At 46.6% G+C, this 16,987-nt stretch overlaps 1 protein-coding gene across 1 annotated transcript; it reads left to right on the top strand.

Moving 5' to 3' along the window:
- The first annotated feature begins 991 nt into the window (after positions 1-991).
- Positions 992-16,428, top strand: LOC148814738 (26S proteasome non-ATPase regulatory subunit 11). Its single transcript, XM_088906157.1, has 13 exons — positions 992-1,613; positions 4,228-4,329; positions 4,914-5,110; positions 5,665-5,722; positions 6,776-6,970; positions 8,536-8,680; positions 9,067-9,127; positions 9,845-9,907; positions 10,019-10,144; positions 11,023-11,058; positions 11,409-11,460; positions 12,894-13,036; positions 15,064-16,428. Exons 1-12 carry the CDS (start codon positions 1,523-1,525, stop codon positions 13,034-13,036), a joined length of 1,269 nt encoding a protein of 422 aa, XP_088762283.1. The 5' UTR covers positions 992-1,522; the 3' UTR covers positions 15,064-16,428.
- The last annotated feature ends 559 nt before the right edge of the window (positions 16,429-16,987 follow it).

The following is a 16,987-nucleotide window of genomic DNA, read 5'->3' on the forward strand; positions in this document are numbered from 1 at the left end:
ACAATAAGACGGGTGTTTGATGAGGCAATGACATGACTGATCTCGCTCGACGTGATGGAAAGGCGTTCTTTCAAGGATGTCTTTTTTCAAAATCGCGTGTCAGTGTAAAAATGCGCTCTTCGAATATCGTGTACCCTCCCGCCGGTATTGGTTTAAGTGTGTGAGGAAGAGGGAATTATTATTATTTTTTTTAAATGCAGGAAACAGCATCATGGAAACTCTCCCATGCACTGTCACCTCTGTTTGGCCCAGTTGTTTCAAGGTGATCTTTATATACATATCCCCCTTTAAAACAAGTAGACGCTGTTGTATGTATTTCTTATTTCATGACAGGGCCACAATACATTTGCAGCTGCTACAACGCCGCTCATGCTATCGCTAAGAATACAGAAATGTAATAAAAAACACACCCATGGCTTTTAGCCAGTTAAGGTAATCGATGATTGCTGGTCCCCATGATGAAGCAGAGACAATGGGGGCTCGCGCGACACACCTCTCTCTCCGCGGGACGGCACGCTGAGCCGGAGCGCGGAGACTTCGGCCGCGAGGGTGCGGAACAGACTGGGACCAGTCCGGGGGACGCCGGATCTACTGAAATCAAACCAGGGGGAGTTGAACAGAAAAAGAAATCGCGATAACACAAACAATAAACAAAAGCGATACGATCGAAAATGACAGGGAGGTTGTTGTTTTTTTGGCCAGGGGACATGACATACACGCAGGAAAATTGAAAGGAAATCTGTTGGGTCATGTTGCAAATGGTTTATTAGCATTAAAAATATATATTTATGCGCGCATGCTTCATTCATGGAGATTTAATTAAAACTGAGAAGCACATGAAAATAGTCGAGTTAGATTCTTATTAAAATATATATTAAATATATATATATAAATTCAGCGTTCAGGGCAAAAGCAACCCCCCTGATAATGGATCAGATCAGAGCATACCCCGTTAAAGCCAATGAAACAGCTCTGTGGGATGTGTGTGTGAAGGGTACTCATCCTATGTGACGAAGCCGGTGAGTACAGTAACCCGAAGGTGTTAAATCCTTCTAGCTGTGAGGTACGTCTTGTCCAGCAATGACATCAAACCGCTATGACATACAATCCCAGCAGCTGTCGAGCTCGGAATGCGTATTTACGATATATTTCGATACAGAATAATCATTGCGTTTTCTTTGGATGCCTACATCTAGTTTGCCTCAATCTAGTTTGGCACTTCTGCTTATACATTGTCGCGTCTTTGAAGATACAATGTCATATTGTGTGTGTATATATAGAATTGTATCCGGAATATACATTTAGAAATATCGTGTTTCCTACAAAAAGAATTGTCTTTGGACTTCATTTCCCAAGTCACCCTCGCCAGACAAATACAAGGGCCCAGGCCCCCTTTCGCAGACACTCCTTCCCCTACTTCCTGCCAAAAAAAGGACTCCATTTCCCGGCGTGCCATGGGGGCGGTAGTTCCGGCCGCTGTCGGGTTTGTTGTGTAGAGTCAGGCAGTCAGTGATTTGGTAAGATGGCGGCTGCGGCGGTAGTGGAGTTTCAGAGGGCTCAGTCTCTCCTCAGCACGGACCGCAACGCGTCCATCGATATCTTACATTCAATAGGTAAGCAGCTGGGGGGATTGGGGCTGGGTTCGGGTGAGCTGGACACGGGGTTGGGCTGCGCTCGATTCGTCCTGAGAGGAGCGGACCCGGGTGCATGGAGCAGCCCCGGGAGCCGGTTATTCTGCTTGCTGACTCACGGTGTGGAAAGACTGGTGGTAGGCCGGGAGCCGGTGGGCCTGTGTACATGAAGTTACCTTTCCCCCTTCGAAAATGCATTTTTCACAATAAAACCCGGTGTCGAACGGCGAGTTTAGGGGGCTGAGCTTGGCTTCGTCGGAAAACGACGGCCGATTTTCAGGATCGGGCTCGGTCTGCAACATGCGAGCGGGGCGCACCGACAGAGGGAGCGAAATCACGGGGGGCACCTCCGCTGATCGCAGAAAGCCCCCCTCAGCGCCGGTTCCCCGTGCAGACCTGTCACGGCGGTTGTGTGCACTGAGCGGGATTCAGCATTTTAAACCCCCCTCCCAAGCCGCTGTCGAGCTGTGTTTCCAACGTCTTTGGTGCGCAGCTGTTGTGCGGGGAGGACAGGTCCCGGTTGTGGCCGATAGCGAGTTCTGCTGTCGGGCTCGAACCCTTTACCAGCACCGCGTATATGTCCAGGATCTGTCGGTTCCCGGTTAATTATTTCCCAGTTTGGTGTTTTTAACTTGAAACATGCTTTTTTTCCCCCCGTCGATAGTCTCTTACGAAGCTTCTGGTGATCCGTTTCTGTCAAAGTGGAAGTTCGCCTGTTTTAAGGCGATTTTGTTTGACTACTAATCCGTTAGCTGGGGTGGTCGTCATTGGTGTACAGGTTTAAAGGGTGTTTTTTTGTGAGTCGCCAAAGCTGTTACTTAATTATCACTAGGCTACGTCATGATATAGAGAAATTCAGAATAACACGTGTTAACACCTGAGGATGTTGTTCATTTAGATCCATTATAGGCTTGTAAAATATCAGGATTCCTTAAATGACAATCACTGTATTGAGTTTAACTTAGTCTGTTCTGCTTTTTTTTTTCTGGACACACAAAAACGTGTACGTTTTCAAATGGCTTCGCCGTGTGTTTTTGTTTTCAATTGTAGATGTTTTGTGAGTTTGGTCTTCAGGGTGACTGGCAAATTTTCCTAAGTCATGACGGCACCAGGGTACCAGGAGCAAATAGTACAGGCTTGAGTCACACAATAGTTTTTTAGGAATGCTACTTTAGGGAGTTTTAAAACCTAAATATATCATAGGCCTTGGCTGTACATGTTTTGTGTAATTCAAAACCTGCAACACTCAGCATCGGGGGTCGGGATTGGTCATCTCTGTGTGATGTGAAATTCTAAAGGCTCACTAAACAGCTGTTGTCTGGTTCTGAATGGTTATGTAAGTGAAGGGATGTGTATATATATAGCCTGTGTTTTAAAACCTCTCATTGAATAAAAACAAGTGGATCACATCCGGAGTAAGGTGATCCTGTAGCGTGTACAAATGACAAATATTTCATTTCAACTCTGAAGGCTTCAGTGGAACCCTGGAAAAGATCTAGTGATTTTAGATGAAATTTGATGAGTTTTGAGAACTTTGTGACCTTATTCGTCCCTGCCCTCCCAGCACAGAATCTCTTTCTTGTTGTTGTCCTCGTTCTTATTGTGTTTTCTGCTATCCTTAAGTTTAAAGTGCTTTCACACTGCCTGCAGAAAGCAGGCAGAGATTCACATTACTGGGGAAATTGCATGCAGGTGTGAACCTGGAAACACTGAGTTTAAGTAGGAAATTGTGAAGAGCTCTGTGCATCAATATGTGGTGCTGTAATTCAGTCCATTCAACACCTCTTCTCTCTCCACACACACACACACCACTACCTTCAATAGGAAGTGCAAACACAGACCAGCCCTGGGTCTGCAAGTACAAGCTGGTGAACAGGGTTAGCACTACAAGCCATGTGTGCCCTTACCTTAGCACATTTCAGTGGCTGTGTGTTTGCTGATGGGGCAGTAGAAAGTTGAGAGGTCTTGGGTCAGATCTACTGACAGGTGAAGTTGTGAAGAATTATTTTGTTGCTTATTGACCAAAATGCTCTCCCAGCCTTGAGCCTCATTGCTCTGCACACAGCATCATGTCCTTTGGAGAGTTGGTGGATTTCTCTGCGATTGACCGATTCTTGTGACACTGCTTATCAAGATTAGCATGTTAATTAGCAAGAGATCTTTGTCTCAGCTGTGCACAAAGCTTTCATTTTTGCCATGAAAGGAGCTGACTCTGTGCTCACTACATGATCCTTAAGGGGGGAGTGTCAGTCCCAATTGAAATAACCTTTGCTGTCCTATAGTGTCATTGTAATGGCCTACTTTACCCTACATGGGGCAATTATCACAAATTTTTGTTTGCCTTGAAAATGGAAAATATCCCCTCATCCAGTTACTTCAAGATTTACAAGAAAATCCCTGAGTGGTCAGTGAGCAGTTCTCTATGGTCAGGTGAGTAACAGTGGCGAGTGTTTGCAGTTTGTCGTGAGCTACAAGCACCCTAACCGGCAGGCTGGATTATCCAGTATTGTCCGCCTGCAGGTAGTGGGGTTTGTTTAGATGCATGCCTGGAACATCCCGCAGTTTTCCCCATGGTGTTCCCGTCCTGTTCCCACAGTGAAGCGTGACATCCAGGAGAGCGATGAGGAGGCTGTGCGGGTCAAAGAGCAGAGCATCCTTGAGCTGGGATCCCTGCTGGCCAAGACGGGCCAGGCTGCAGGTGAGACGGCCGGCGTTGCAGTAACGAGGGGTGACCTGTAGGATGCGCTATAAGCAGCCCTGGGGGCATGGTATAGGGGAAGCTTCTTCTAAATAGACACTGTCACAGAAGCAGGTGACGATTCATTCCATGCTGAAGGGTGAGAGAAAAAAGACCAACGTTTTGGCTGTGGGTGGTTCTTCAGAAATAGAGGAAAGTGTTTATTTTCTTTACCTTTCAGCATGAAATGAACCTTCACCTGTTCCTTTTCAGCCTACGCATGTTGACGGAGCTACCTAGTCCAGCATAATGTTATAACACACCTGGTCAGCTATGTGAGTCTGAGTCTGTGCCTTTTTCTTTTGGGGTTGCCACATGTGGGGATCCATTTAGTTCTTTTGTAGCGATATTAATGGGTAATGCTGCAGCATTGTGATTTAGAACACCTTTCACCCCTATCATCCAGAAAAGGTATGAAGTCATATCTCCTTTAGGAGTCGTTGGACTTGGGTGGGTTTTAAAGCAGTCAGAGGGTTGAGTAAGGGATTGCTGCAGAAAGCTCTGTCTGGCGTCGATTAATGCCCTGCCCTGTTTGTGTGCCCTAGAGCTGGGGGGGCTGCTGAAGTACGTGCGCCCCTTCCTGAACTCCATCAGCAAGGCCAAGGCGGCCCGCCTGGTGCGCTCCCTCCTGGACCTCTTCCTGGACATGGAGGCGGCCACAGGCCAGGAGGTGGAGCTGTGCCTGGAGTGCATCGAGTGGGCCAAGTCGGAGAAGAGGACCTTCCTGCGCCAGGCTCTGGAGGTGCGCTGCCCTTCTCCCGGTGCCCACACCTCATTCCTGTCGCCCTGGGGCTGCTAGCAGAATGTTAGGACGGTCAAGCAGTCCTGCGAGCTCAGGCAAAATCCAGACTGAAATACATTATATGACAATGTGGAAATGCATTATAAACCCGTTTTAAGCAAGCACTAAGATATGAGATATTAGATCACTTTATTGGCCACATACAATGTCTTGTATTAGGAATTTGTCTTTACGCATACCCCAGCTTGCTCTCCATGAGACACACAGACAGGGAGAGAAGCTGGGGGTCAGAGCGCAGGGTCGGCCATTTATACGGCGCCCCTGGAGCAGCTGGGGTGAAGGGCCTTGCTCTGGGGCCCAACGGAGTAGGATTACTCTGCCGGCCGCGGGATTTGAACCGGCAACCTTCCAGCCACAGGCGCAGATCCTGAGCCACAGTGCCACCGCTCTGCCCCCACTAAAGCATGGTTGCTGTGTGACAGTCTTTTTTTTCCACTTAAAATGGTCTTCCAGCCCTTCTGCTTGTGCTGACTTGCCCCTCTCCTCCCCTTCAGGCTCGCCTGGTTTCCTTGTATTTTGACACCAAGCGGTATCAAGAGGCCCTGCTGCTCGGTAAGTTATGGGAATGCTGTGCGTGGAATGGCTGGTAAAACTCTACCGAAGCAGCCTGGAGTCCTCCGAGCTCAGGCTTCCCGGTTTCTGCCGAGCCTTGTGGTGTTAATACGGTTTGGGCTGCTGCTTTTCCCCCGCAGTGATTTGTTAGGTGCCGAGCCCGATCCCCGATGAGTCAGAACATAAACCCTGGTGTTGACGCTAACGCTAATTTGGGTTTTCTGTTGTTTTTCACACTGTCTGTTCAGTTAATAATTCTACACATTTTCTGTCTGTGGTATAACTATCTTCACGCTTCCTGTCTCAGTTTGTGCTGCAGACAGGTCTTTATTTTGGAGCTGATCATCATCATCATCATCATTATTTTTAGAGGGTAGAGAGAAAATAAGTGTGGCTCAGCCACTTTACTGACTTGGCTGGATTTTTCCTCGCCTTGGTAGTGGTTTCAAACTAGATGCCACGCGGACCGTCCAGCGTGTGAAATGCAGTGTGATCACGCAGCATGGTTTGTCCACTGTGTTTTTGGAGGCTTTCTCGTCTGTCTGCTGTGCTGTTTTGTTTTGGTTCTGGACAAAAGAGCAAACTGCTGCCAGATGTCTTGAGCTGAGCTGGGTCCCCCAGTTAAACACAAGCAGAATGAAATGAGTGATGAATGAATGAAGTCCGGCTGATTGCTCTCCCATCCATTATAGGCCATAAGCTGTTGAGTCCCAGTTCTTGGCGTTTGGCTGAAGGGGCAGAGGTGTTAAAGTGGTTTGACTCCAGGATTCCTCATCTAATCCTTCATCCGGCTGTAATGATTTTGAAGTCTGCAGTTTAATGAACCGATCTCTTTTTGGTTTTAATAACCTCTCTTGCCTATCATTCCAGCATTTTATTGGCCTGGCTTTGACTTTTGCCAAAGCAGATCTTTGACTGACAGTCAGTACTTACAGTTCACAGTCCTGCTCGGAGACAGATGCGTTAAAGACGACCTGCCTCACGGGGATAGTAAGTGTTTTGGGTTTTTTTTATACATGGCGTTAATATATAGTGATGGTCTTGCCTTGGCAGGGTCCCAGCTACTGCAGGAGCTGAAGAAGATGGATGACAAGGCTCTGCTGGTGGAGGTTCAGCTCCTGGAGAGCAAGACGTACCATGCCCTGAGCAACCTGCCCAAGGCGCGGGCAGCCCTCACCTCTGCCAGGACTACTGCCAATGCCATCTACTGTCCGCCCAAGCTGCAGGCTGCCCTAGACATGCAGTCAGGTAAGGGGAGGCCAGCTGACCTCAGCATTCTGGTGTCATTCACTCTGCTAATCCTTGCGGGTAGTCCAGGTGTGTTAATGTCTTGCCAGCATTTTAATGGCTTAATTGATCCTTACTTATTTAATTGACCCTGCTGCTGAGGTTTAATTAGCTTATTAGTTTGAGAATTAGTTCAGGCCACGTGGTCTGTAAGGATGTGGACAAAGCCAAAGCAGGGCTTGTTAGGGGATCCTCCTGAGCTGGATTGGGACGCACAGTTAAGCACATGAGCGCAAGTGATATAGGACGCTATTGTTTGATTGCTAGTTATATTAAAGGCCATGGTATCTTATTTCACATTAGGTCATGTGCTGTGTTTCTCATTACCAGTTGCAAAGAGACTAAAGTACTTTTTTGATGTTTTTACATCTTTTACAGCTTTTCATTGAACCATTAGAACTACACCATCTGGTAGTTAGTAGTTCACTGATCCAAGCCAGACATCCAGCCACGTATTGAAAGATGCCAGGGTCTTGGCTTCAGCCACATAGCCCGGGTAGCTTGTTCAGTCCTTCCACTACTCTAAGTTTTCATTTATTAACTCACTGAAAGTGAAAAAGAAACAGGAGGTTTGACTGCTTAGCCAAATAATGAGCTCAGTGAGGTATTGTAGAGAGGGGGTGAATCCCATAGTGTCCTGTGGACTTCAAGGACTGGCGCTGCCCATCTCATTGTCTGGCAGTGGGGTTTTGATATGAGGGGCTGCAGATGAAAGATCCTGGTGCTTGTGGTCTGTCGCCCTCCCTGGCGTGGACACGGTCCATGTGATGTCAGGATCCTGTGCCCAGGTGTCCTGAGTAAGAGCACGTGTTCCCTGGGCATGTGAGAGGCCTGTTTACACACAGGAAACACAGAGACAACAGGGGCAGCACTTTCATGCCCTTTGATGTCGTTTAAAGCATTTCATTTCCTCTCGCCTCAGACGGTGGTGCCTCTTCATCTCATGCCAAGATACGAAATAAAAATACAGGAAGCTCTTCTTCACAGACTGCTTTGTTTGTGATATTTTCAAAAGAGTCAAAAGCTGAGTGTAGGGAGATGCAGAAGTTAAATGTTAAACCTGGCAAATAAAGCTTGTTCCTGCATTAAGGGTTGACTTTAGGCAGTGCTGTGAGGATGAAGAATCTGATGAATATAGTGCACTGATGAAGGAGAAGCAACAGGATTACTTTAAAGTGAAGTTGCCAGATGTGATGGGCTATTGTGATCTGGGATAAAATTATTACAGCAATAGGATCTAATACATAGGTACTTATGTGTTGAGAGTAATATTGTGTGTCCATAAAGAAGAAGCCTTCATTTAAAATGAGCACAGTGGTAATGCTGTTTGGAGTTTGCATGTTCTGTCTGCTTTCGCACAGATCTTCTCTCACCTTGCAAAGACTTGCAGGGTGAAGGCTCCCCATGTGCCACCTGTTTCCAGCAGCCTGCTGATAGCGGGTGAAATGTAGTCATATCCCTGATACTTCGGTTCTGCAGCGAGATATTGACCCCCCTTCGTTTCCTCTGTCCTCTCCTGTCCTCAGGGATCATTCACGCCGCGGAGGAGAAGGACTGGAAGACGGCGTACTCCTATTTCTACGAGGCATTTGAGGGCTACGACTCGATCGACAGCCCCCGAGCCATCACTGCTCTCAAATACATGCTCCTCTGCAAGATCATGCTGAACTTGTAAGCCCGGATGTGACATTCCTGGATAGAGAAAAAGCAGGCTTCTGCTTCAGAATTCAGAGTCAGCAGCATTCTTGGGCCAGTTCTCCGCCCTTAGAGGGTCGAACGCTTTAAGCGTCCTTGTGATTTCACAGTGGTCTCATCCTCCTGTGCAGCATTCAGCTTTTGAATGGCTTTTGAGCAGTTGTTTCCATGTTGACTTGATTTCTGGGCAACAGATGTGTCCCTACTGTATGAGTGAAGTTGTAAATCTAAGCATTCTGATTAGTGACTAGGAAAAATGGAGTAATGTGTTGTGAATTCTCTGTGCCCCTTGTTCTCCAGTTCGGGCAGTCTGCACTTCCATTGGATTAGAATTCTCATATGTTTTGTTCTGTTCCTGGCAGGCCGGAGGACGTGCAGGCTTTGATCAGTGGGAAGCTGGCTCTGCGATATGCAGGACGACAGGTATGTGCCTCCATTTTGCCCATGACTAAAGAGCGATGGTGGGTTGTAGGTTGAAGGAGATTGCTTCTAAATAAGCTCTTGATTTCAAGTCCTTTTCTGACTGAACTTCATTCATTTTCTACTTGAGAAGAGAATGGCACAGTACTATGGAATTTCCCTCTTCCCTTTATGGTACCTCAAGAGGACATCTGGACTAGACTTGGGCAGCTATTACAGTCACTGTGCCACACAGATTTGACAGCTTCAGCCTCAGCGCTCAAGGTGTCCTCTGTCATTGTTTGAGGCTGAAGCTGTTCCAACTTTACTTGTGTGTCAATACCATGCAGCCTGAGCTGTGCTCGCTGTGCTCAGAGCATGCCCAATGCTGATCTGCCCTGCAGTGCGATCCCTTCTTGACTGGGCAGGCTTGAAGTTATAACTGAGACTCCCGTAGCCCCAGTTAGAATGACTTCAGATTGGGGCATGAATGAAGAGGTGGCAAGCCCATAACACATGGCTTTCTGTTGATGAAAGAAACTGTCAGACTTCCAGTTTAAGCTCCTTTGCTGTCCAGTGTGCTAATGAGTCTCGGAGCCTTGACTGTGTGCTCTCAGATATGAAATGCCAGTTGATCTTCAGCAGAAGATGCTGCTTCTGTTTCATCTTCACTGAAGTGACCATGGAGGTTGTCGTGGCGAGGATGAATTGGTTTAATTCAGATTTTTCTTTTTTCTGCAGACAGATGCGCTGAAATGTGTTGCACAAGCTAGCAAGAACAGGTCACTGGCAGACTTTGAAAAGGTGAATCCCAATTCCATGAGTGGTGTAACTGTTACTGCTTTGTTTTGTGCCTGGTAATTTCTGTGTATTTGGCTGTGAAGCCCCGTCTGACTGCTCTCTCTCTCATCCCAGGCCCTTACGGAGTATAGAGCAGAGCTGAGGGACGACCCCATCATCAACACTCACCTGGCCAAGCTCTACGACAACCTGCTGGAGCAGAACCTCATCCGGGTCATCGAGCCCTTCTCCAGAGTGCAGGTAGGGGGCGCCCTCTTCTTCACCATAGACCAAACCCTCGGTTTAATGCACTTTGCTTTTACCGACAAAACCTGCTTAAGGGTCAGAAATACCAGACTTGCCTGTAATAATGGGAAATGCACAAATAATAACACAAGATAAAATTAAATACTACAATACAATATTATTTTAAAAAATAAGTCAACAGATAAAGAAAGTATATGCATAGGTAGTGTAAATACATTTCTCTCATATAATAGTGTGTTCTTGGGCTGAAAACGTCGTTCAGGATTTAACAGACATTGGGCAGTAATGGACACCCCTTCCCTGTTAGTCTGTTAAACTGAGGATTTACTGCATTTTTCTTAGCTCTACGTATGCATCAGTAGCAAAATATGTTTAAATTCTGTTGAGCCAGTTGTTGTTTCTAACCAAACGTCAGTGTACTGAAAAGCAGAACGGTTTGTCAGCACAAATGAGTGAGAAATGTATAATCCAGCATTAGAATTGGGAGGAGTTGTTTTTCTTGAGAGTTACGTTCTGTGGCGAAAGTGTCAAAATGGTCACAGAAAGCTGGGATCTGAACCTGATCACCGCCTGCAGCATACAATGGTCTGACTTTCTCAAAAGTCGCTATTTCTCACGCAGTGGCTGGTTTTTAGTGAGCAGCGTGAACTTTCTCAGTATTTTTCTTTCCGTCTGATGAGCTGAGCGTGCCGCAGCACGTGTGCTTGTGTGTGCTGTAGGAATGAACCGATGAATGGGAGGGATGCAGTTTCAGGTGGGGGAGATCTCACAGCGGTGCTGGAGTAGAGCAGGCAGTCTTCCCTGCCCCCCCTTACACTGGGTTTGTTTTCATCGGTCCAAATTTAAAACTTCTTTTTCTTCCCATTTTGCAGATAGAACACATATCAACTCTCATCAAACTGTCAAAGGTAAGAATTAAGAATCTTATTAGTGAAGTTCAGGGGTGGGGATCTCTGTCCCGGACGAGGGGGAGGTAGGACCGGTGAAGTCTGAATGGAATGAGGCCTGACCTATGAGCCAGGTGTGCATTTATTACCTTTTTTTCTTGTTTCGACCCAAAAGACTCTGTCATGACTCATTTCTGCGGATCATTTTTTAATTCCCAGTTATTAACTTCTGTGTTTTAATAACACAGGAAACCAGACATCTCATTTGGACCATTCATGTGTCAGCACTTACCTCTTCATTTCATCTCTGTGAGGAGGGATTTAGCTTTCCTTTCTGAGGCCTCTCACTGTCTGCTCTTCCCTTTTCTTAGGGGGACGTCGAGAGGAAATTGTCGCAGATGATTCTGGACAAGAAGTTTCACGGTAAAGAATAAGTTACCTCCTTCGTCTTTGTCCTCACTGCCCTCCTGTTTCCTCTCACCAGAACTCTGCCTGGCATAGTCACACTAGCATCCTCCTGTCCTGTCCCATTATCCCTAAACACTTCTAAAGAAAATATTTAAGAGAAGAGCAGTTAGAAATGAGAAGAGGACTGTCAGCCCATCTGTTCCTTCTGGTAGTTGGTAAGCTAACTGAGCCAAGAACCTCATCCAGCTGTTACCCTGTCTTCTTTAAGAATCAGCTGATCCGCTTCAGCGTGGATCGTTAATTCGTTCTGTCCTCCCACAAGCCTCTGGGTGAGGCGTTCCTGCACTAGGAGGCTTCCCAGCTTTCCCAGTTCTGCAGCTCTGCACAGCCTCCAGTGTCCCGGAGCAAAGGCTGTACATGCACATAGGTGCTCATAGTAAGCTGCCCACTGCAAGCTGCTGTGTCATGAAAAATGTACACTGTTGAGCAACGGATTTTAATACTTGCACATATGGGACCCTGAGTGGCGTCCGGTGGGCCTGTGATTTCTCATGGTAAAGACTGGCAGGTGTTCTGCTGATTTTTTTATTTTTACCCAAGTCGTACTCTACTCCCACTCCCACTGGTGAACGCATGTGATGCTAGTGTCCTCTGGTCTAAACTGGCTTTGTCCAAGAGATTTTCTTCATGCTCCTGCAAGCCAACTACATATACATTCCCAGAATCCTTTAATATTACTCATTCGACATAATAATAATTCCTTAGACTTATATAGTGCTTTTCATCAGCTATCAGTGAGGAGGAGAACAGAGTGATGAAGTCAGTTCATTGATGGGGATTATTAGGAAGCCACGATTAGTGTAAAGACCAGTGGGAAATTTGGCCAGGACACCAGGGTAACTCCCCTACTCTTTTCAAGAAACGCCCAGGGATTTTTAATGACCGCAGAGAGTCAGGACCTTGGTCTTGCGTCTCATCCAAAGGACATCGCCTTTTTGCCCTCATCCCCATTACTATACTGGGGCATTAGGGCTCACACAGACTGCCCAGTGAGCGCCCCCTACTGGCCCCACTAACACCACTTCCAGCAGCAACCTTAGTTTTTCCCAGGAGGTCTCCCATCCAGCCACTGACCAAGTTCACACCTGCTGAGCTCCAGAGGGCTGCCAGTTGTGAGTTGCAGGGTGATACGGTTGCTTTCAGTGAACATTAATCTTAATCTGGGACTCCTGTGCTGTCTGCTATTATAAGGAGATATTGCGGATCTCTCAGTACAGACATGAATCAGGTCTCCACCGCAACTTCTTGGCAAAGTACTGGTTTACTGAGTTTGCTTTTGTTTTCAGTCTTCTCCACCTTACCCAGAAATCTTGGTTGCAAGCGTGGCCTGTCGGCAGAGGGGCTGAGCCACACGATCCCTCCTCTGACCGTCTCTCTCTGTGTTTCAGGGATCCTGGACCAGGGAGAGGGGGTGCTGATCATATTCGATGAGCCCCCGGTAGACAAAACGTATGAAGCAGCTCTTGAAACCATCCAGAACATGAGCAAAGTAGTGGATTCGCTCTACAACAAAGCAAAGAGGCTAACATAGGTGAGGTTCCTCTCTCCCCGGGGCAGTGGGGAGTCTGTGCCTGTATGTGCCTTCGCATGATGAGCAGGTGAACCCGCAAGCAGTCCTGGGTTTAAAAAGGTAATTTGGCATGATTGGAATCTAACCCAGGTTCACAGATATCTGAAACAAGACTTTCATTCCTCTTTTCCTTACGGAAAGCACTGGTCAGTGAATGGGTCGGCCCAGATGTCAGATCCTTCTCAGAACGGGGATATCTACACAACACAATTAAAACACATGTGGGCTGTTTGGGAGATGGCCATGCCACTGGTGTGTTTTAACACAGACCAGTGTTAAAACACACCAGTAAACAGACTGCTTTGTTTCAAACAGTCTTCAAACAGACTGCTGTTTGAAGACTGATATGGGGGGTGGGGGGGTCCTGTATGTCTCGCCAAGTAAAGGCCTTGCTCAGAGCACAGGTTGGGCTCTGTGGCCCAGATGTGTGGAGTCTGAGCCTCGCCTGTGTTACTCGCCAGCTGTGCCCAGGGTTCACCAAGCAGCAGCACATCTGCGGCAGGGTGCCGCTGTGGGTTGAGCTGATCGGTTGGTTGAATGGGCATCTCTCAGCTCTTGACAGACCCGTGACTTTGGGATATTTGATATAAGATCACTTTATTGGCCATATACAATTTCTTGTATTAGGGATTTGTCTTTACGCATACCCCAGCTTGCTCTCCATGAGACACACAGACGGGGAGAGAAGCTTGGGGTCAGAGCGCAGGGTCGGCCATTTATACGGCGCCCCTGGAGTAGCTGGGGTTAAGGGCCCTTGCTCAGGGGTCCAACAGAGTAGGGTTCCTCTGCCGGCCGTGGGATTTGAACCGGCAACCTTCCAGCCGCATGCGCAGATCCTGAGCCACAGAGCCACCACACCGCCCTGTAGGGTTGATCTTGAGCTCCCGCAGGGTTGCAGTGATGTCAGTGAAGAGGCGTCTTGCCCCTCCTGTTGGCTCTAACGCTGCTGTGAGGCGCAGTGGAGCAGACAGCATGTCAAAGAGATGAATAGCTTTGACATGTGGACAGTGCAAAGCAGTACTGGAGTCGCTGCAGTGATCGCAGACATAAAGAAGTCATTGGCTTTTAAGAATTGGCTTAACTTAAAGTGTTAAATTTATCTGCTGATCATTGCTGTACAATGGAGTTTAAAATGGGTCAGTCTCATTAGCTGTTTAATAGCACCTGATAAAATTAAGTCAAGGGAGCTACTGTAGCCTCCCCCCCTGCCCTAACCTAATTACTGGGCTGTGATCTACATCGTCCATGCTCTGGCAGTCCGGAGAGACACAAGGGTCAACTGGCAAAGAGTTGTGCCTTCAGTACAGAGCTCTTGTTGAGTCCTCAAATTATATTCCGTTTTGCATTTTATTGATCCTTTCTACAATCGCGTTTTCTCCATCTTGCCTAGCATCTTTGCACGACTGTGATCCCTTTCAGTAAATAAAGAGCAAATTGGGCTCTGGCACAAAAAGGCTATTCTAAAGCCATCAGTTGTACAGAGTAAGCAGTTTCATTGATTGCTCTTGACCTCATTATTATTTATGTTGAAACAGTTTTAATGGGGTTCCTTATTGCAGTATTACTACCTCAACTGCCATCCCAAAATCAGGCTCTTGTAGGTTAATAAAGATTTTAATGTTGGATTCTAGCAGAATTTTTTAAAAAATCATTTAATTTGATCAAGTAATGTCTGCAAAATTGATGAAAATCTATTGCTTCTTTAGAGTCGCCATTAATATTATGTAGCTGCTTGACCATTAAATTCTTCTGTGGATTCAGCGCTTAATAATAATCATCTGTCTGATTATCTGTCTCATAATAGCTTATCTTGTTTGCTGCAATTGCTGAAATGTTACTGCCTCTGATGATGAGGTGGATTGGTGTTTTGAATGCTGTTGTAAAGTGGGGTTCCCCGTTGAACGTGGTGATGTGAAAGGGGGTCCCCAGCGCTGGGGTTTCGAGAACCTCCCCGGTCTAAAGCGAACACTGTTGTCTCCTGTCCACAGAAGTCCAGGCTGCAGTACGTGGAGAATGTGTGAGACCAGCGAGTGGAACATTTTGGGGGGAGGGGACAGCTAAAACAAAATACAAAACTAAAAAAACAAAAGCCGCGACAGGATTCCTCTGTTTCCTTCTGCTTTCACTCCGAAAGTTTTTAACGTCTCCCTCAACGGACGAAACTTCTCGAACTCCTTTCTTCATCGCCATCATCATCATCGTCACTTTTTGTTTTTCCTCCTTTTCAGGTGTCTGTATAAACACTCAGCGGCCCCAGCCGGCTATCAGGGAATATTGTAAAATAACGATAAACATATACATTATAAATATATATACATATAAACCTCCGAGATAATAAAACCGTTAGGATTACACTGCCTAAAGAGTGTACTCTGTTGCCCCTCTAGGGTTAAAGCTGTCTTGTGACCCACCAGTACTGGTCTGGGCACTTTGTCAAAGGCACGCAGGGGAAGCTGCTCGTCTTGTAGAGACGTTGACCACACGAAATTTGTACACCTACTTCCCTCTGTCCTGTCAGAATCCCGTTGTGTACGCTCGGTTGTAACTTCTGTGCACGGCTGGTTGAAGCCAGGCGTCTCCAGACCTCGTCCTGGAGAACTGGTGTGTCTGCAGGTTTTCCAGCTCTCTTTAAAATCACGAGCTCCCGGAGAGCTGGGAGGTGTTGATAAACTGGTCCAACGAAGCCAGTACAAAGCTGACTAGTACCGTTAAGAACTGAGATGGAACGAAAACAAGCAGACATGCTGACCCTCCTGGACTAGGATTGGAGATCCCTCTTTTAGGCTAAAGAGGTAACAGCTTCTAATAATAAAAGGGAGCAGGGCAGCAGGTGATCAGAAATTAACCCAGGCTGTCATGTACTTCATGGTGTTAACACCGCCAAGTGTTGTTGTCAGCCCCTTCTGCTACCAGGTCCACTTTTATAAAAACAAATACCTGAATCCAGCCAAGTCCTGTAAAGACGAGTGTTTTTGGAAAGCAGGGTGAAGTACCTGTAACAACGCCATCCTGTTTTCTTCAGTTGGGGGATTGTTAAATTTAGTCTCCCAAAAGGACAGTGTCCACCTGGCCCTCCTCTGTTTTGCAAATGTCCCCGGTGAATGTCCCCATGGATCTGGGGACACGCTAGTCTTGCCATTACCTAGTCCTACAGAGGATGGAACAGGGCAGTGTGTGTGTGGGGGGGGGAGGTTTAAAATAGTGGGGCTCTCCAACTCAACTCTCCCTGCAGTGATGGTTCACAAACTACAATACAGTACTTTATTAGCCAAACTCTGTATTTTTATGGTTTTATTTTGCTTTTCTTTAACTAAAGGAAACAAAATTCAGTTCAAATAAATGTTTTCTATTTTTATGACTCTCCTCTGCCTCTTGGACGGTATACAGAGTGAATGCAGTTTTCAGTGGGTTCTCTTGCCCCTGTGTCTTTCAAGATGGAGAATGATTGTGCGGGTGCTTGTTTGTGAAGTTGGGGTTTGGGCTCCTGCTTTTAAAGGGAATGCAATTAGAAAAATTGGTGTGTTCTGCCTTTCATCTAGTATACAGTAGTTCCCAAAAGTGACGAGAAATCTCAAAGGAATATCTGAAACGTAGACCTCTATTAATGAGCTCGGCATCTGGTCTCTGCTAAGTTAGCACGAGATTTTTCACACCTGCTAGCAGCCATTCAGTTTGTTCACAAATCTTGAAGGATTTAGTATTATTTACAATCTTGCTTGTGTGCAGACAATACAGCTTTGAATAAAGGGACTTCTCTTTCCTTCAGTTGAGTCAAATTCTGCAGTCTGATAGATAGACTAGCACGTCTCAGCTTTAGAATGTGACTGGAAACATGTGGCTGTTCAGAGCTCAAGGGGTTTATATGGCCCAGGGCAGGCCATTTCCTCTTGGGAAGGGAAAACTTAAAGTCTG

Source organism: Atractosteus spatula, chromosome 26, assembly GCF_055471065.1.
Source record: "Atractosteus spatula isolate fAtrSpa1 chromosome 26, fAtrSpa1.hap1, whole genome shotgun sequence".
In the NCBI taxonomy this organism is placed as follows: domain Eukaryota; kingdom Metazoa; phylum Chordata; class Actinopteri; order Semionotiformes; family Lepisosteidae; genus Atractosteus; species Atractosteus spatula.

Excerpts from the sequence above, each read along its gene's own strand:
- LOC148814738 (XM_088906157.1), top strand. The coding sequence starts at position 1,523 with ATGGCGGCTGCGGCGGTAGTGGAGTTTCAGAGGGCTCAGTCTCTCCTC. Across the intron at positions 10,145-11,022 it reads AGCCCTTCTCCAGAGTGCAG|ATAGAACACATATCAACTCT; the intron begins GTAGGGGGCGCC and ends CCCATTTTGCAG. Across the intron at positions 11,461-12,893 it reads TCTGGACAAGAAGTTTCACG|GGATCCTGGACCAGGGAGAG; the intron begins GTAAAGAATAAG and ends TCTGTGTTTCAG.